This window comes from Equus caballus, chromosome 1 (assembly GCF_041296265.1).
Source record: "Equus caballus isolate H_3958 breed thoroughbred chromosome 1, TB-T2T, whole genome shotgun sequence".
NCBI lineage: Eukaryota > Metazoa > Chordata > Mammalia > Perissodactyla > Equidae > Equus > Equus caballus.
The window spans coordinates 79,498,775-79,519,534 of NC_091684.1; the positions used below are offsets into that span (position 1 = coordinate 79,498,775).

General features: G+C 37.1%; 1 protein-coding gene across 5 annotated transcripts in view; it reads left to right on the forward strand.

Annotated features, from left to right (window-relative positions):
* Positions 1 to 20,760, forward strand: part of NUP133 (nucleoporin 133) — a 51,383-nt gene that overhangs the window by 25,153 nt on the left and 5,470 nt on the right. For 4 of the 5 annotated variants that reach the window (XM_001497676.6, XM_070228373.1, XM_070228375.1 and 1 more), the window contains 11 exons: positions 2,147 to 2,371; positions 6,282 to 6,404; positions 7,011 to 7,110; positions 7,694 to 7,945; positions 8,597 to 8,730; positions 10,756 to 10,914; positions 11,546 to 11,681; positions 15,450 to 15,568; positions 17,131 to 17,211; positions 17,953 to 18,017; positions 19,295 to 19,383. In XM_001497676.6, the coding sequence (XP_001497726.1) occupies positions 2,147 to 2,371; positions 6,282 to 6,404; positions 7,011 to 7,110; positions 7,694 to 7,945; positions 8,597 to 8,730; positions 10,756 to 10,914; positions 11,546 to 11,681; positions 15,450 to 15,568; positions 17,131 to 17,211; positions 17,953 to 18,017; positions 19,295 to 19,383 (1,483 nt within the window). The remainder of the gene's footprint in view (positions 1 to 2,146; positions 2,372 to 6,281; positions 6,405 to 7,010; positions 7,111 to 7,693; positions 7,946 to 8,596; positions 8,731 to 10,755; positions 10,915 to 11,545; positions 11,682 to 15,449; positions 15,569 to 17,130; positions 17,212 to 17,952; positions 18,018 to 19,294; positions 19,384 to 20,760) is intronic. The other variant, XM_023646301.2, reaches the window with a different exon arrangement.

The window sequence follows — 20,760 nt, forward strand, 5'->3', positions numbered from 1 at the left end:
TCTACTTCTACATTCTGCTTCAATTTTAATGCATAGTTTAGCTCCTGTCTACTCCTGTTGTCTTGGCAAGAGAACCTCAATCATTCATCAAGTCTCTTTTTATTAGTGCTCTAGGTAGGCTGTAGATTAATGGGGGAAAAACATAGCATTTTCTCCTGATTTAGTTGTTTAATTAGTCAGATTTATCAGTTAACTATTAATACAGTAAAAAACCACCCCAGAATGTGGTGCATTAAAACAATTCTGTGGGTTAGCTAAGCAGTTCTTCTGCTGGTTTCACCTGGGACTGCTCTTTGAACTACATTTAGGGTGGGCTGAGTTGGAAGGTCCCCAGGTTTCTCTTGCCTGACTGGCAGTTGGTGCTGGCTGTCAGCTGGGGCCTCTTGGTTCTCCTGTACTTAGTCTCTCCTCTTCCTTTAGGCTGGACTGGCTTCCTGTGGTCTCAGGGCAGTACTCCAGGGGGATGAACTTAGAAGCTGTAGACTTCTTAAGGTCTCACCTCATTAAGATGTCACATAATGTTGCTTCCACCAAAGTGACATTGGTCAGAGCAAGTCACAAGCCCAGTCCAGATGAGAAATTCATTCTGCCACTTGATGGGAGGAGTGGCAAAGTCACATTGCAGAATGGTGTGCATACTGGGATGGGAGGAGTGTCTGACTCTAAAATGCCACACTGAGGACGCATTAATATTTGGAGGTGGGAGAGCCATAGAACATGAGCAGTTGCAGCGTCTCTTGGCAGAGCCTCCCTGGGCTTCACAGACGCTAATGGAGTCACATAGCTGTTGGTAGCAGTGTCCATTGCAAGGTAATGTCTAGCTAGATCTAAAAATCCCATTCTGGCTATGCCTTTATATTTCCTTCAATTTTTAGAGCTTATTTCACTGAAGAATTTACATTAATAATCAGGGAAAAATGTATAACTAGATACTTGTATTTAAGGAAATAATTCTGAATGTAAGGCTCATCTCCTCCTCAAGCCAAACTTAGCACCAGCAAGGCCATGGCTTCATTCCAAGGCGGTGGGAAGTAGCATCAGTGCCTCAGGACAGTGTCTTTGCCTTTAGTTTTCTGGTGTTAAGGGAAGCCTGTGTCCTCACACGTAGTATGGAAAAGCAGAAGCAAAGAGTTAATGTGATCCTCTTTATTATTATCTTCTTTATTATTGTTAGAGTAATGTTAATATGTAGTTATTGCCCCACTGGCAGTGCTGCAACACCGAGGCAAATAAAAGCAGGCAGTGGGGAGGCCCTCACGTAAAAATTGCACTTGCAGTATTTGTGAGGGAACCGGGAGGTGAATTCAAATCAGGGAAGACTATGTAACGCTTACTTTAAAATAACCAGGTGAACAGATTGAATAAATTAAGACAGATTGATTCAGTGAAATCTTCCACGATCATTAAAAATAATGAATATCTAAATGTGTTGTGAAAAAATAAGATGCTATCAAAACAAGGTACAGAATAATATATATAGTATGACTCCTTTTGTGTTTTAAAAAAGATATCTCCTAGTATAAATACCATAAAAGCATATAAAGATATGAAGGAAACTTACTGTAGGGAGACGAGTGGGCTGGGGACTAGGAACTTTTACCTCTCTGTGCTATTAAATTTTCTAACTGTGCACATTTACTATTCATGCCAGTGGGAATTCTCTGGGGATTTGGATTATGAACACTAAGATAGATGATGCAAAGGATTAGAGACTCTCTCGCCCTCCCCGTGGCTTTAGGGTTCTGGAAATCAGTTGTTGAAGTGGAGACTGCTCAGTTTCTAGTTCCCAAAGGTCTGGAATCTAGGGGAGTTCATTGATGTAGAAAAGGGCAGTTTTACCATTTTGATAACCATAAACAATAATTTGAGGAATAAGGTAGGTAGAGACGACAGTACTGGACAGAACCTCTGGAGTGATTGAAATCTTAGAACAGGGACATTGATACTTTCCTACAGGTGTTAATGGCCCTGGTTGAGTTGTGTGTGTGAGAAACAGCCAAAAGGAGAGACAGCTATAGGTACTTTTCTCCGGGAGAGCTAGGGCAAGTGGCTCTGTACCCATGTTCTTCTGGTGGAAATATGACTGCTTGTTCTTTTGTATGTTACTGTAAATGCTTTCTAAGAATATGTATTGTCTTTTCACAAGGTTGGTTTATTTGGACGTCTGGGCACTTTTCCAGTAAGAGGGATGCCGATGGCAACTCGACTGTTGCTCTGCGAGCATGCTGAAAAGTTGTCAGCTGCTATTGTTCTCAAGAACCACCACTCCCGGCTTTCTGAGCTGGTGAACACAGCAATATTGATTGCTTTAAACAAGAGGGACTGTGAAATTCCATCCAACCTGACCCCCGCAGATGTCTTTTTTAGAGAGGTAAGATGAGTGTTCTTTCTCCCCTTAATGTGGCTTCTTAGAGCTGTGCCATTTACTGATCATGCCCCAAGCAGGGAAAAGATTGAGGACAAAGGATCTTGTTGAAATTTTAAATTGGACTTGATATTTTTGGGGTAAATTATCCAGAGTATCACGTTTCTTGCTTTTCCTATAAATTAAAGCTTGCAAAATTGACTAGGAAGTTCTCCCTGTTGTGTGCTGGGTGTTTTCCTTTTGTCTCTTCAAATCCACTCTTGACTCTGCCCCAGGAAGACATCATCATCAGTGAGCTCCCTTGCCCTCTGGCTTCCTGTTTGGTTTGTTGAAGGTTAGGCATCAGGTCAGAGGATGGAGGGGTTATTCCCCTGGCTTCCTTCCTTGCCTTCTTCTATTGCAGTTTGCTGTGTCCTCTGTCAGAGAACGTGGCTCCTATCTGGCTGCTCTCTCCACATTTCCGTTGACTGTTCCCTCCCAGTGCCTCTTCAGGCCTGCAGGGTGACTCCCCCTGTCACTAGCCCTGGATGCTGCACCATCCCTTGTTGGTCCCCTGAGTCCTGCCCACAATTTTGTGAACAGTCCCTTCACTGAACTCTCCTCAGCTACCTGCTGGGATCCTGCTATACACCTCACTTTTTTTTTTTTTTTTAAAGATTTTATTATTTCCTTTTTCTCCCCAAAGCCCCCCGGTACATAGTTGTATATTCTTCGTTGTGGGTTCTTGTAGTTGTGGCATGTGGGACGCTGCCTCAGCGTGGTCTGATGAGCAGTGCCATGTCCACGCCCAGGATTCGAACCAACGAAACACTGGGCCGCCTGCAGCGGAGCGCGCGAACTTAACCACTCGGCCACGGGGCCAGCCCCTATACACCTCACTTTTAAAATCAGATTTGTTTTCAGAGGAAAAGAAAAACCTGCTATAAACTTTGGAGGGAGAAAAGATTAAGATGCTAACCAGCTCTTGTACTTGTGTAATGCCTCACAGTCTCTTGAAGTGGCAGAGGAGACTTCACTCTCTTCCTTTAAAGATGTCGACACTAAGATTCAGGCTGATTGTCTTAACTGAGACTACGGATCCTGGTTCTGAGCCAGTCTGAACTGCACAATTTCAAGCATGCTAGTAGGTTGCTTCTGGCGTTTATAGTCCTTAACTAGGACTGTCCCTTCTCGCTTTGTGGCATTATCTAATTTTAGCAACAGTGCTAGCTCTTCCCCAAGCTCTGTGAAATTTGGAATTGTTTTTTGCATTTGGGGAACTTTTAACTATTTAGTGCCTCTAATTTTATTTCCTTCCTCCTACACTCTAGCTACAATCTAGCATCTAACAGGCTATGCCTAGAAATCTCTTTTTTTCTTAATATTTGATGTATTATAACCTAAAAATAATTTAAGACACTGAACTACTTTCAGGTTTTCTGTTGATTCCAGAAATTTATTCGTTAGAAGAATGCCTTGATTTTATATAATTGGCTTTTTCTTCTAGAGACTAAGGCAAAGCATTTTTTTGTTTTATTTTGTTTTAATCTAGGAAATATGCCTGCAATCTGAATGAAAGAAAAATAATTCACCTTAAATTTTATGATTTAACCAAACTGTTGTAGTTTTTGTGTCCTTTTTGTCTTTATGGCAAAACAAAGATTTTTTGTTTTGTTTTGTTTTGTTTTGTTTGGAGGAAGATTAGCCCTCAGCTAACTACTGCCAGTCCTCCTCTTTTTGCTGAGGAAGCCTGGCTCTGAGCTAACATCCGTGCCCATCTTCCTCTAGTTTATACGTGGGACGCCTACCACAGCATGGCTGCCAAGCAGTGCCATGTCCACACCCGGTATCCGAACCAGCGAACCCCGGGCCGCCGAGAAGCGGAACGTGCAAACTTAACCGCTGCGCCACCGGGCCGGCCCCAGATTTTTTTTTTTTTTTTTTTTTTTTTTAATTACTAATGACAAATCATTTTGAGAGAATTGAGCAAGAGTCTGGTTCCTGTTTCTGCATTTGGATCAAAGTGCAAAGCATACTATTTAATTCAGTGTATGTACGTTTTTCAATTAACTGAAAAAAATAGAAGAGTCTGGAAATTACTAGTTGGATACATAATTTGTGAATAGTCTCTTAAGAGTATGATAGAACAAAACTAAAAATGTGATTGGTTCCTCAAAAGAATGCTTCATATGAAAAGGGGTAATATTTAAAGAGTGTTTAATCACTATTTGTCTTAATTTCTTATGACTTTTACTGGACTTAAGCTTCCTTTGGGTGTAGCTCTAAAGGTCCTCGCACATGGCATAATCATAACAAAAAGAGCTGGAAAGAAGAAATGTGTGAATATAATAAAAATATATACACGAATAATCTTTCTTTCTCTTTACCTGTCCATCCACGTGGAGTGGCAAATTGCATTACCAACAGGTATTAGCATTTTAAGAGAAGAGCTGGTTAATGCAAATCAGTCTCTGATTGGTAGGCTATATAGGGGAGATATGATCTGGCAGTCCTGACAGAAAGTAAAATAATACAGAACCATGGAGCCGGCCCGGTGGTGCAGCCGTTAAGTGCACACGTTACCCTTTGGTGGCCCAGGGTTCGCCGGTTCGGGTCCCAAGTGCGGACATGGCATCGCTTGGCAAGCCATGCTGTGGCAGGTGTCCCAAATATAAAGTAGAGAAAGATGGTCATGGATGTTGGCTCAGGGCCAGTCTTCCTCAGCAAAAAGAGGAGGATTGGCAGCAGATGTTAGCTCAGGGCTAATCTTCCTCAAAATAAAATAATACAGAACCTGCTTGAGGGTGCACTCTCTGCCTTGTTTCCAGTCTGGGCAGTAGCCCAGCACCTGCTAGGGCTCTGCAAAGCAGAGTCACTTGCTTAAGGAAAAGACTATGTTGGTACAGCATATAAGCAATACTTAAAACCCCTGAATTTGTAACTCATGATAAGGGTGTTTAGTGAGTGTTTTAGCATTTTATTTGCTTTTATATTAATTTCTGCCTTTTATGTCATATTTGTTTTATCTTTTTCATGTTAACAGTATAAAAAATTCTTACATTTAGTCTTACAAACTAAATGTGCCAAAGGTTTCTTGCTAGGGCAGTTAGGCTGCCTTTGACTAACATCAGAAATACAAAAGGAATACAGGATGGTTTTGTTTGGGCCACGTTTTGCATGTGTATATGTCTTATTCCTTTAACTAGTTTGTAAGCTCCTTGAGGGCAGCTAATCTGATTTCCGTTTCTTCTTATTTCTGAGTGTCCAATGCTATGCAAACTTTAAATGCTAAGTAAATATCCACTTAATAAATAAAAGGGGAAAAGCTTAACCATGGGCTGAAACTGGAAACAAGTGTTTCAATGCTTAAGAATATTTTGTCACCATTACCTTTATGTGTTAGTGACAAAAAAAATAGGAAAGAACAGTTAGAAGTGACAGTTATTTTTTATATAGCTACTGCTATTCTATAAACATTTCTCTTGTGTCTAAAGAAGAGGAATTCCTCAAAGAAAGAGATTAGCAAGTTCGTTAGTTTGGGTCTTTATTTTAATCTATTAGTTCATTAGTTTAATTCATTAGTTTGGGGTCTTACATGGTAATGTGATGTCATTTGTAACCTAGTACTATTTAAAGGTCACATTGAGCACTAATAACTATAATAAACAAATATTTCAATTACTTGATACTTAAATAAAAATCTACCTGATAACAATCCAGGATTTTCTTACTTATAAGACTTGGTTATTTGGGCACTCTAACTTTTAAAAGTTAGGAGATTCTAACTTTTTTTGGTTTTTAAATTTATTTTCACCATTAGCTGTTTTCTTCTGACTAAAAGCTGAAAGTATGACTGAGAAAAGCCCACTGAGTAGATTCTAGGTAGTTGTATCTTACCCATCACCGTAATTTTTCTTACACATATGTACTCCGTCAGGTGTCCCAGGTGGATACCATCTGTGAATGTTTGCTGGAGCATGAGGAGCAAGTCTTAAAGGATGCATCGTTGGAGTCAGTTGACTGGGCTGAGGTGGTGATCAATGTGAACAATATTCTCAAGGTACAAAAGTATGGTGAAGGTTTCAGCAAGTCAAAGCCCAGAGTGTGGATAGAAGAGAAAGTGGTTTCCATATTCTTGCTCTGTATCACTAATAATTTATAAGGGTTTAGCCATTTGTTAATTCCAAAAAGTTAGAGAAATAGCAGTCATTTCATCAATCAGTTAACAAACATTCTGAATGTTGATGTTGTACGTGTTAAAAGTCTCTGTAGTCCTGAGAGTTCTATTTGGGAGAATAAACCTTTTGTTTGGAGAAGGATATATTTATATCATTACAAATGTATTAATGTTAGTGTAGCTGTCTAAATAAGTCTATGTTTTAATTACTCAGAAGCTCGCTACTTATTATTGATGAAAATGTCCCATTTAATTTTACGTAGTAGGAGTCTTAGTAATGGTTTTCCTACTTTGGTTACTATGATTTTCCAAAATTGAAGTTAAATTATGGAGTACAACAAATTGCAAATGTAAAAAGAACCAAAAAGTAATCCTACAGACCCGTGCTGAGTATTTTTTCGTATTAATAGACTTTGAGATTTCAAATTATCTTTAGAAATACTGGGATGCATCACTTTCTGCATGTGATACACATTTCATTTCTTCCAGGACATGCTGCAAGCTGCTACTCATTATCGACTAAACAGAAACTCCTTGTATAGAAGAGAAGAACCACTAGAAAAAGAACCTGAGTATATTCCATGGACAGGTGAGATTGCAAGCACTGAACCCAAATATACTGATTCATTAGCAGTTATTCAAAATATTTTTCTAGTGATTCATCATTTTTGGAAGCTTCCAAATGTACTATTATTATTCCGCTAGTGCAGGTATGTGAGTGAAAGGAAAAATAACGTAAGTGCCTTCTCCAAAAGGAACAATTCTTATGAATATCACTTTATTCCCTGGGAATAATTTATAGATCTCTCTATAATTTATTTATTTAACCAGTACTTATGTACCTACTAGGTTTTAGTAGATGTAGTTATTCATAGAAGCAGGTCCTGGCCCTGGAGGTATTGACTATATTTTATGTTGATTTAATATAAGAAAGTAAGTAGAGTAGCATTAAAAGAATTTAGAAGAAAAAAGGGTCATGTTTGCCTGGCTTTGCTGGGGAAGTCTCCATAGACAAGATGGGGTTTGAGCAGGACAGAGAAGAGGTATCAGCTGAACCCCAGTTTGATTTATCTTTCCAGCAGCGGTGAAGTGATACAATTTTTTGGCAATTGGTCTTTCCCCTAGCCGCTATAGAACCCTTACTTACCATGTTATTTTGTGTAATTTCACAGCAACAAGTGGTCCTGCTGGCATCCGAACAGCAATAGCACGCCAGCATGGGATTGTCCTGAAAATGGTTTATCCTCAGGCAGATAGCAAGCTCCGGAGCACTCTGACAGAGCAGCTGGTAGCACTGATTGATTGCTTCCTGGATGGTTATGTTTCTCAGCTTAAGTCTCTGGACAAATCTAGTGATCAAGAAAGATATAACAACCTGGAAATGGAATACCTACAGAAAAGATCAGATCTCTTATCTCCGCTTCGTAAGTGCATGATATTTAGTGAGGGCTATGGGTCTTTGAATTTGCAGAACTGATGAAAGAGTCAAATTGTTAATGCAGCGTATTCAGTGTAATATTGTTAATCCAACAGTAGCCAAGAACTGAAAGCAAAGCAAATATATACAGCTTTCTGTGTTCATTTATTCAACTTTGTTTTTGTTACTTACCAGGGACAAATATAGACAATGCTGAAGATAATTTAAAAATGAATAAATTAACAACTTGTGGAGACCGCCCTCAAAGAGCTTATCACCCCAGACCTTTGCATGAATAATTGGACTGCAGAGCAGAGCATGATGAGGGCTCTTAGAGGTACAGAGAGAACAGTGTGGCTGTCCAGCAAAGGACACATTGTTTTCACTGGTAGGGTTAGGAGAAGGAGCTTATTTTGCCAGAACATGAAGGAATGGAATAGCATCTTAGTAGGCAGTGATGAAGCAAGGGACTGAATTTGCATCTTTAATGAGTTTATGTGGATTATGAAACTAACGGCCAGTAACTGGAAAGGTTTCCATTCTATTAATTATTTTTAGTATACAATATGAATAAAGTAAGATTTCAAGTAATATTTTTTTATTACATGTTAAGTTTTCAATAACAGGATTTTTTTCCAATCTGTTCTCATTTCCACAGTCACATTGGGCCAGTACCTGTGGGCTGCTTCGTTAGCAGAAAAATACTGTGACTTTGATATCTTAGTACAAATGTGTGAACAGACTGACAACCAAACCAGACTCCAGCGCTACATGACCCAATTTGCTGATCAGGTAATGGATCCTGGGGACATAGGCAATAGATCCTGTAGTAAGGCTTTGCTATTTCAAATCTTGCTTGGGGTTTTTGGAAGATGATACGATCTTTTTGTAGTTTACTTAGATGCTAATTTGTACCTTATATTTCTTTGTAAATTGGAAGACTATTCTTTATATATAAATGTCACTGAAAGATTCTATGACCTTTGAGAAATACGTTAAAACTTTTATTTCTATTCTTTTTTTCTTTTTGCTGAGGAAGATTAGCCCTGAGCTAACATCCATTGCCAGTCTTCCTCTTTTTTTTCTTTTTTTGTGGGCTGCTGCCACAGCATGGCTACTGACGGATGAGTGGTATATGTCTGCACCCAGAATCCGAACCTGGGCTGCTGAAGCAGAGCATGCCAGACTTATCCACTAGGCCACCAGGGCTGGTCTTTATATTTCTATTCTTATATTTTCAGTTATAATTAAAAGTACTGAGGTATATGAATATTGGTAGAGTTTTAAAAATTTGAATAGAAGATCTTGGGAGCATAGGATGCCACTTTTAGAGAGCTTAGATTTCTAAGATTTTTGTTTTCCTTGTTTGACATCATGCTTCCTATTTTTTAAGAAAGTTCCTGTTATGGCACTGTCTCGATGAATTTAAGTGGCTCCTCATAGCCAGTTTGTTCAGTCAGTTGATCTTTATGTAAAAACTGGTTTTTTTCTTACTTTAAAAGTGACATTGTATAAAATTCAGAAAACCCCTATAAACAAAAAAAGAAGATAAAAAATCACTCATTATTCCACCACCCAGAGAGAAACCTTTTTAACGTTTGGTTTATATTTTTTAGTCTTTTTACTCTATATTGTTATAGACAAACATGTTTTGTCAACTGCTTATTTCACTTACTACATCACACATATTTGTCCATATCATTAACTATTCCACAACATTATTAAGGTGTTGTGGTATTTCATGGACTGGATGTAACTTATTTGATCAGTCCCGATTGTTGGACATGGCTGATCTAGAATTTTGTAATAGTGCTAAAATAAATACTTTTGTCCCTGTCATGATTTTTATTCTTTTTATGGATTGTAGTTCTCCGTTGACATTTTCCATCCATTTTTACATTGTTTCTTTTGTTTTCTTTAATATGTTTATAGGTATTTTGAAGTCCTTTTGTGCTAACTCCAAAATCTGATCATTGTTAGGTCTTCTTCTGTTGCCTGCTTTTTCATATTTTTCTGTTTCTTATGTCCTGTAATTTTTTTTTTGCTGTATTTTGGACATTGTGTATGAAAGAACCATAAAGATGGTTTATTACACTCATTTCATTTCTGGTTTCAGAAGTTTTGTGGGACTGATGTCTTCATTGAAGAATTCTCTCTTTAGTGGTAATATCTCTTGAGTATTGTGAGACTGCAGGACATTTTAGTCTTCAAACTTTCCAGCCTAGCCTCTTATCGCATCCCACCATTCAGCAAACATCTCATAGGGAAAACTGGCTAGGTGTTTGGGGCCTCTCTAGGTTTTGATTTATCATGCCAGCCTACATGGCCATCTGGCACAGAATTCTACCCCTGAGAATCTTTCATTCTGGAATGATAGAGTCTCAGCATTGTCCAATAGAACTTTCTTTGATAATGGAGATTTTGCTCATACGTGCTGTCCAAAATGGGAGTCTGTAGCCACATATGGCCATCAAGCACTTGAAGTGTGGCTAGTGTGACTGAGGAACTGAACTTTTAAATTTTCATTAAGTTTTCACAGCTATATGTGGCCAGTGGCTACCATATTGGACAACACACATCTAGATTCTGCACAATCTTGGGCAAGATCCCCTCTCTGAATGTCCTTATTTGTCACATCAGGTGATGGAATTAAGTGATTTTTAAGGAACCTACAATATAGGAAATTAAAGTTTAAAACAAGAGTTCTATTCTGGAGTTTAAGGACTCTGGAAGAAATTTAGTATTTTATTATCAGAAATGTATTTTTAAAAATTGTGTTACTAAATATTATTGGATTCTTGGCTTGGTTATTTGTAGAATTTTTCAGACTTTCTCTTCCGTTGGTATCTGGAGAAAGGAAAGCGAGGCAAATTATTATCTCAGCCCATTTCTCAGCATGGACAGTTGGCGAATTTTTTGCAAGCTCATGAACATCTCAGCTGGCTACATGAAATTAACAGCCAAGAATTAGAAAAGGTAAGAAGGATTCAGTTATATGGAGCAGATTTAGGCAATTTTTTATTTAGTTAGTTTTAATTAGTTTCGTTTTTAGCAATTAAAATATTACTTAATAGATTATTTTAAATGTGTATCTCTTATTCTCTCATGTAATATGAATAAAGTATTCTTTTTGATTTATGATGGTATTGCTGTTACTTAGAATATCTCAATAAAAACATGTAGCCCATTGTGGTTTGCCTACTATTACAGCAAAATCACAAAAATTTTATTAATGTGTAAATAACAGTTATTAGCCTTTTTTTGTAATAAGTGTTTTCTTATTAAAAGATGTTCGAATTATGAGTAAAAACAGTACTTTAATTTTAAAGTTTGTCTTTGACAGGATGTTGAAGTGACTATAAAATTGTTATAGAGCAAATGTTTTATTCATGTTTCTTTTCCCAATAATTAGTGTGCATGGTTGATATTTTATTGTGTAATTATTCTCAATGTAGGGTCCTGATCAGTTTTTAGGTTTGCTAATATTGACTTGATCTTTCTTTGATATAGCTTAGGGGGAAAAAGAAGTTGGGGTAGCACTTAATCTTTATTTCACTTTGAATTAGTACCCAGGATCTTATCAGTTTTCATATTTTATTTATTGTAGGCTCATGCAACACTTCTGGGTTTGGCAAATGTGGAAACTCGTTACTTTGCAAAGAAAAAAACCCTTCTTGGGTTGAGTAAACTGGCTGCATTAGCTTCAGACTTTTCAGAGGATATACTGCAAGAAAAAATTGAAGGTAAAGAAAAGAATTTGAAGGGGGCTAGCCCAGTGGCATAGTGGTTAAGTTCACATGCTCTGCTTCAGCAGCCCAGGTTTTACAGGTTTGGATCCCCGGTGCAGACCTACACACCACTCATCAAGCCGTGCTGTGGCAGCATCCCACATACAAAATAGTGGAAGATTGGCACAGGTGTTAGCTCAGGGACAGTTGTCCTCACCAAAAAAAAGAATTTGAACAAGAAGACAACAAATGAGTCATGCTATCAATGAACTCTTATAATGCATTCCTATTTTCATTTAAGGGGAACCATTAGAAACAGGACCCATCTCTCCTTTAAGAGGAATGCTTCCTATTCAGTATCCTTAGACAATTACTCAGTCATATAGTTGGGATTCTCTTTATAGAGAAAAGTAATTTATATTTTAAATAAGAATTCCTAAAGAATAAATTCAAATGATTTTAACAGAGTACTCAGATTACACCCTTAGTGACTCATATTCTAAGAAGAAGAACTACAAAGAAATCTTGATCTTTACTCAGTGAGTTTGTTGTAGGTAGTGGTAATTCTGAAGCTGTTGGTTTCAGAATTCAAAACTGTTTGGTGTCATAAGTGTGAAACTGTTTTATGTATATTTGTAGACTGAGAAAATGTATTGTTATTTGTTTGTTTGTTCTATTTTGAGGAAGATTGGCCCTGAGCTAACATCTATGCCCATCTTCCTCTATTTTATATGTGGGATGCCTACCACAGCATGGCTTGATAAGCAGTGCGTAGGTCTGTGCCCGGGACCCAAACCTGTGAACCCCGGGCTGCCAAAGTGGAGCACAGGAACTTAACCACTGCACCACTGGGCCAGCCCCTGAATATATTCTTATTTTTGAGAATCAAGGAGAAAGGAGATATACAGAAGGAAGATGAGGAAGAACCCTGTATTACTGCATTTGAATTGGAGATATCAGATGGAATCATGATTGTTTAAAAAATGTATTTCTTAGCTCTGTCCACTGAAAAGGCCTAAAAGCAATGACACCCTAGTAGCATGGGTATTCCTAGTCCCATATTTTGGTTTCTAACTACCATTTCTCAGTAAAAGGAAACAAAGTCGATGATTGAAGAAATGATCTTGGCAAGTCTTATTGGGCCGGAAAGCATGGTTAATGTAGAGATGTCAAACAACACAATAGCTTCCACTGGCCAAGTTTGGGGTTAATTTGAACACCAAAAAGAATGATGGTAAAGGATTTTATTTTACAGTTTAAAAAAGAAAAATCTTTTTTTGTATCACTGTGTAAATCCACAGTGATACCCAAAAGGGGAGGGGTCAGTGAAATGCTTCTTTACAAAAAAAGAATGCCAGTAATAAATGTAGAAAGAATGATTGACTTGGGAAATCACTGTTTTGCAACCAGGGTGAATAATTAGTCATCGAAGGATGCTAAAACCATTGAGTTTAGGGATTAAGGGAAGAGGATATTCTCATGTTATCAGAGTATCATTACACAAATCTAGCAGATACCATCACCAGCAGTGAGGCAAACTCACACTACGTACTTCCTGGAGTGATGTTATGTCAATATTATAACACCACCTGTGTTGCATTCTTGCCAAAAGTGTTCAACCTAAATCTAATCGCAAGGGAACAATTAGATATATTCTGCTTGAGGGCATTTTACAATACAGTTGCCCCAGACTTCAAAATTCAGCCACATGGAGAAAAAAAAAAGACAGCAGGCTGTTTTAGATTAAAGGAGCCTAAAAGCCCTGACAACCAAATGCGGTGTGAGATTCTTGATTGGCTTCTCACTCATCCCCCAAGTAACCAAAACAATGACAAAATTTTGGGGGACAACTGGGGAAATTTGAACATACTTAATATTAGACGATATTGCTATATTGATGTTAACTTCTTTAGGCCTGATAATGTTATTGTGGTTGAATGTCTTTGTTCTTAGGAGATACATGCTGAAGTATTTAGAAGTGAAATGTCATGATGTCTGGAACTTTCATATGCTTTAGAGAGGGAGGCAGGTAGATAGATAGACAGATGAAGCAAAGTTGGCAAAATGTTAGCAGCAGCTGGCTTTACGTATACAGTGCCCATTGTATTCTTTAAAATTTTCTGTAGGTTTGGAATTTTTCAAAATAAAAATCGGGGAAAATCTCAACTATGTGGTTGAGGTGAAGTATATGCAAATATGGGTATTTGGTTGCAAGGCTGAGCTACAGAGTCCAACCTCTGAGGTCTGGAATCAAAATATACTGCTGTCATTTTTCTCCTCTGAGGAGTGGGTGCAGTAGAATCTGGATAAAAATGGACAGCTTTGGTTTCCGATATTTTCTCCACCTCACCAGCTTTGAGATTCGGGCAGCTGAGTGAACCTCCTGAGCCTGTTTCCTCAGCTATAAAGTGGATAGTTGTAAGGATCAGAGGCTCTGTGTGTTCCTTGAAAAAAATGTCTTACACATATTAAGTGTTCAATAAATCATAAGATTAGCATTTAACTTTTCTTATTAAATTTATTTTTCACTGTTTGGGAGAATCTTCCTTCAACCTTTTATTTTTAAGCACTAGTAGTGCTTATCCTTCTAGAGAAGAGTGTATATATTCTGCAAGGCTGGCTGACAGTCTGAAAGGGGGAGCCATGTTTTAGCCTGGCCACCAAAGATAGATCATGTTAATCAAATATTTTAGTGCAGGGCTTTATTATTTCTCGTTTTTCAACCCAATTATCATTGGAACTCTGGTCATCATTTTGCATTTGATCACTTCTTAACTTCTGCTTTCTTAACACAATGAGAATATTATCAGGTCTCAATAATTTTCTACAGACTATTATCAGAGTGTATCTAATTGTAGGGAGTAGGTTTTTAAAAAGTAACTTCCTGGTTTTATAAATAATTCCTTGTGGGAATTTGTAAATTATAGAAAAAACACAACAAAAAAATAAGTTGTCTATAATCCCACTGCCCCAGAGATAACTGCTGTTACTGTTTTGTGTATCCTCCCAGTCTGTTTTCCTAGGTATAGAAATCGCGCAAAAATGTTTTGTTTAATTTTTACAAAATTGGGATCATGTGGAGTAATGCCAGTCTTTGAATGAGCCTATTTGTGCTTTGGTCACTCCATTTGTTTGTAACTGCTGTGTTTATGAGGCTATATAGCAGTTCTCAACTATTTTTCCCTGTAACCCAACACATTGTCATGGGCAAAGCCAGGTAGTGGGCTGCAACCTGGCTAGTTTATGGCAAGTAAAAGCCCCTGCCCCTCATCCTATAGAGACAGCCGTTGCTAGATAATAGGTTTGGCACATAATCGTCCACGTTTTGTTTTTCCTGGAATATTCTCATAGTGGCTTTTAAATAGATCATTTCTCTTAGTGAATAAAATTATACTAGAAACTCTCATGGGAGGAGGCACTTTGCACTCACTTACCATAAAATGGGACTGAGAGACCTCAGATTTGGGGGACTTATGCCTCGTGAAATGACCGTCTGCTGTACAACTTGTTCAAGCAGTAGAGTGTATTTTCTTAGCTCTTCTCCCTGCCTCCTCACTATTTCTGCTTTCTGTGATAATCCATATGACTTTGTTCAAAACATGAATATGTTTTAACATAATCAGGAATCAAGAATAAGCAGAATTAATAGCATTCTAAGATCACTGCAAAGTGATGAGATACCCTTTAGAGATATTCCTTTTTTCTTTTTAAATTCAGATTTGTTTTATGACAGAGCAAAAGTGAAAGTTTACTCCCCCTCCCCCCTCTCATTTTGAATTCTAGAAATGGCTGAGCAAGAGCGCTTTCTGCTGCACCAGGAGACCCTCCCTGAACAGCTGCTAGCTGAAAAACAGCTAAGTCTCAGTGCAATGCCGGTATTGACTGCACCGCAACTCATTGGGGTATGTGCTTTGCAAATCCTTGCACCATTTCTTCATCTCAAAACATCCTTGGTGTTTCTCGGGCCATGTAGTATAGTTCCTAAGAGGAGTCATCTTTCCACTTCCTATTTGCCTGATAACTTTCCCCTAGAACAAGTTATTGGAAGCTGCTTGAGAGCAGGATGCCAATTAGCAGAAAGTGGTGGAGCAGCCTCTGCCTCACCGTATAGCTCCACCTATTCCTAAAGATGCTTATCCAGGTGACCAGAAGAAATTACTTATATTTTTCTTTTCCAGTATAGAACAGAGATGTACCATGAGATTCATTTCAGGCTCTTCCATAGGAAAAATGGTTCTTAAGGGACTGGTTTATGTAGCCTGTGTATGCGGTCCTCTCCCTTTTCCTCTGCAACATAACCCATTCCTAAGGGCATCGCTAGATTATGGGCTAGATAAGATAGTTTTGGTGTTATGTACACTAATAGCCTTAAATTTACTTCTTTTCTTTCAGGAAAGTATTTCAAATGCAAGAGTGATGTCATAGGATCACGTTGAATTTGCCGTAGTTATATTAAAAAGAAAGCAAATCGTTTTGAGAACTTAAGTATTTTAGCCATTATTAGTAACAGATTTCCTATAATTGAGCTCACAACACCTTCTTCTAATAATAGCATATTTACTTTAAAAATCTAAAATGCTGTTGCTTGTAGGGCTCACCATTATTTTATGTATCACTGAAAAGGAAAAAGTAGCGCCAGTTTTACTCTGATACACCATCAATTTTAAAACCGCATTCCAATTTCAGAGATGTTAACGTTGTGAAGAAAAAAGGATGTTCAGAAACACTGAACTAAAGTATTGTTTTTTTTAAGTGTTATAGGACAATGAAAACAAGTAGATAACTTTCTTCTGAAATGGTTTGAGTATTGTCTTTTGCTGTTAAAGGATCATTTGCAATACTTAAAAATGAAATTTGTAATATTTTAATAGTTGAAAAAAGAACATAGGAGAAATTCAAACTGACATTTTTAATAAGGCAAGTATTTTTTTAATTATAAAATTACAGGATTTGAAGAATACAGAAATGAGTATATAGTCAGCTATGATCTGACCAACCAGGGATAACTGTTGGTAACATGTTGGTGTATGCTTTCTTGTCTTTTAAGTAAACCATAGACCAACTGCATAACTTTATCATAGGTCTCATTTTTTTAACCTATTTGAAAGGGCAGCATTTCAAAAGCATTGTAGCCAGCTTCAAAAGTGCAAGGGCAGCAATTTATTTCAAAGAGTATGCTCAAAAGAATACTGACATGTATATGCCATCTTGAACCTAGGAATATAAATTTACTGATACTTTAAAAGTATATATACCAAGTTATGCAAATTAATTACTGATTAAACATATCCATGTTTTAAAAGACAGTTTATTGTGAGGTAACTGGAGTGTAATTTCCAAATGTGACACTGTCTTTTTACTATAAAAATACCTACAGCTTACTTGAGAGACATAACTTCTTTTCTCCAGTCTTGTTTATATGATTACTTAAAATAATCCTCAACCTTATTTTAACTTACCATAGCTATATATCTGTGAAGAAAACAGAAGAGCTAATGAATATGATTTCAAGAAAGCTTTGGACCTGCTGGAATATATTGATGAAGTAAGTCAAATCACTTGAGATGATCATAGGCGAGTGTCACAATTTATATATGGTTTTCTGTAGAACTGAAGACATATACAAAGAGGAAAAACTACCTCTTTTAGCCAATCATGAAAATGTGTTAATTAAAAAAAGACTGGTTTAGCTACCCCTGACTCTTGGGATACATACAGTTCTTTAGGAAAGCTGTCAAGAGATTCCATTTCCTGATCATTCTCACACATTGCCAGGTGTCTTTTTCCACGTACAAATAAAAAAGGCTGCTTTTCCAAGTCCCGAGATATTTTTTCTCTTTCACTTATTGTTATTATTTGTTCTTCAATCTAATATGTTGTTTTATCAATTTACTCTTCATAGTACTCCCTGTAAGAGCTGTTTTGCCTTCTTTGAAGAAAAGATTATAATGAAAATTCTGTAGGTTAAGTAGTTAGCCCTGCAATTGAAAGCAGTTTGGTAGATTTTAAAAACACACTGTGTTGGCTTTTACATTACCTTGTTTAAAATCTTAACCATCTCAAGCTTCCTGATAAAATCACATTTTCACATAATAAACTAATTCACAGAAATTTATTAATTGGCTTACTCTTCTGAGTAGCATTAATGTCTTGAAGAAAAGCAAATTCTTTTAAATTATGAATTAAAGCAATAATATTTATGCAGAATTAGGAGTTGACAACTCAAATTTAAGCATGTATTTTTTTAACTCAGGAATTAATAAGGATTTTTTGTTTTGCTGTGAAGGAGGAAGATGTAAATATAAATGATCTAAAACTGGAAATCCTTTGCAAAGCTCTTCAGAGAGATAAGTAAGTTCTCATAGCAAGAATCTAAGGTGTGGTTTTGGAAAAGGACTCTTGAGGGAGATTATGGTATCATACATAAATGGTTTTGTAACCTAATTGTACTGTAGCATATATGATGAAAATTTTAATGGTTGCGTTAATAATCTTAAATTTTTTTATTCAGTAATTAAGGAATAATTTAAGGACCTAGAACCACTGATGTAATAAAGCTCTACTTTGGATTTTAAAATTTAGACTGTCAGTTTGCACAGAAATACATATGTTCCTTATTTTCACTGGAGTCAGGCCAGTGCTGCCAAACAAGACTTGAGGCTTCTTTTTTGTTGTTGTTTAAATAAAAAGTTATTACAATTTGAGGATCAATGCCCTCTTTTAAGTTATTGAGACCTCTTTTTCAGTCGTCTTCTTCCTGCAGAGGAGGGTTTCCCTCATGGGAATGACAGTGGTAGGTGGTGGCAAAGAAAGACTGAGAGTGATCAGTTGGTGGGGTGGATTGTTTCCAGGAAAAGAATTTGAAAGAGTGCGTGACTTGGGTGCTAAAAGCCTTCCCTGCTTGCAATTCTCCTTTTTCCTGTGGTGTTGAGAAATTGCGGTAGAACTGTTTTTACTAAAGCATTTCTTCCTTTGATCACTCTCAGATAGTTAAAATTGTTGTTAAATCTGGTCTTGGAGGTCACCCTCTGAAGCATCTAGCTCTGCCTACTTGATTCTCCTTCCTAATCATACAAAGGTATGCTGACGTGACTGGAGTTTCTTGTCCTGGCTTCTTGTTGAAAAACTTTAAGGTATCCTGTGGGATATGTCCTTTGGTTACTACAAAGCAGTGGCTCCGTGTGTTTTTTTATTCCCGTAGTAGATAATCTCAACTAGATAAAGAAAACAACATTATATTAGACACTGATTGCCATGTACTTATATGAAAAACAGAATATGTTATAACATATTATAACTATTGCCTCTACTCTGAAAGATCACATTTTTGGGTCCTTACTAGATTGTTACTTATAGAATTTTTTAGGGAAAGATAGCTTACTACTTGGTGCTGACATCAAACACATGAATACCTACCTCTGTGTAGCATTTTATATCTAATATAGAGACTCTAAGTATATCTAACATTTAAAGTTCCCTTATTTAAATAAGTTGAAATAGTATCACAAAACTCAAGATTCTCCACCGCCCTACTACCATCCAGACAAAACCACGATAGCGAACAGAAGTCATTAATGTAGGATTTGTCCATGATTTCATTTTCCCCTCATGGTGATTTTGTTTTCTAGCTGGTCCAGTTCAGATGGTAAAGATGATCCAATTGAAGTGTCTAAAGACAGTATATTTGTGAAAATCTTACAGAAACTTTTAAAAGATGGTAAGCGGTTTGTTAATATTGGAAATTACAATATTACTCCTCAGTTTTAGAAATCTTAGCATAATGGGGATTTGCAAAGGTGTCAGATGCCAGGGTGGTTTAAGATTAAGCAGTATCAAGCTCAGAGTTAGACAGATTTGTTTAAAATACAGTTATGCACCACATAATGACATTTCGGTCAATGATGGACCCCCATATACCATAGTGGTGCCATAAGATTGGTACCATATAGCCCAGGTGTGTAGTAGGCTATACCATCGTACACTTTGTGATGTTCGCACAATGATGAAATCGCCTAAGGGCACATTTCTCAGAATGTATCCCCATCGTTAAGTGACATGTGACTGTAAAGGAAGGGCTTTTTTCCTCCGTCTCCAACTGGGGGAGCATATGTCAAGGTGAAGTCTCCATCCACTTGGGTCCTGGGTGATTACAGTGGGTGAAGTCTCCATGCTGACTCAGGACAGAGAAGAAACGGACTCAAATGTTGGTTGTGACACCAAAAATCTGTATGAAAACAGTAATCATTTCCTTTAACTTCTCAGGTAACTTTTGTGAAGGTAGAGAACTTGAAATGAGGTATAAATTTTTTGGTATATCCTCTACTAAACTGGCCATACTGTGCTTAAGAGCAAATTACAAAATGTTTTTACAAATCCATTTTGGACATTAACACTCTAAAATTCATTTTTGGAGCAAAATAAAAAGAAACTAGAATGGAGTATGTTTTGTATCCAAAGCAGTGAGCAAAATTCCATTTGCTTCGTCAAGATAACAAATAGGTAAAGACGCTTTTACAGATAAAATGTTTGTTCTCAGGGAGAAAGATGAATTAGAGGGTACTTACTTTCACCTCTTTTGGGAGCTTAATATATGAAGAGTATTAGATGAGAGATGAGAGATTTTGCACATTTTATACAAGAAACAAGTGTGGCTCATATTTATTATAGAATTATTAGATCGAAATATGTGATACTAAATTCAGACAATGTGCAAAATAGGCTAACCTAGTGTTTACCTATCTTTTCAAATATAAGGACACTCTCTTTAATACCAATTAGAAAAAATACAATGACAAAAAGCTATTTTAAATTCAGTAGTCCTTCTAAATGGATGTGAATTTTATTCATTATGATGAATAAAATTTGAAATTTGAAAATTTTCCATACAAATATTTGCAAGATGCGTGATTTAATCCATATAAAACATGCCCAGCCCAGTGCCCTGTACATAGTAGTCACTCAGTAAGCATTTGTTCTTTGAATGCCTAGAATTATTTTGCAGATTCATAGCTCTAACTCCTGTGTAATAGATTCTGTTCTGCAGTCCTCTATTTTAGAATCACTAGCTTAACCAAGTGAAATGAAGGGGCCCTCA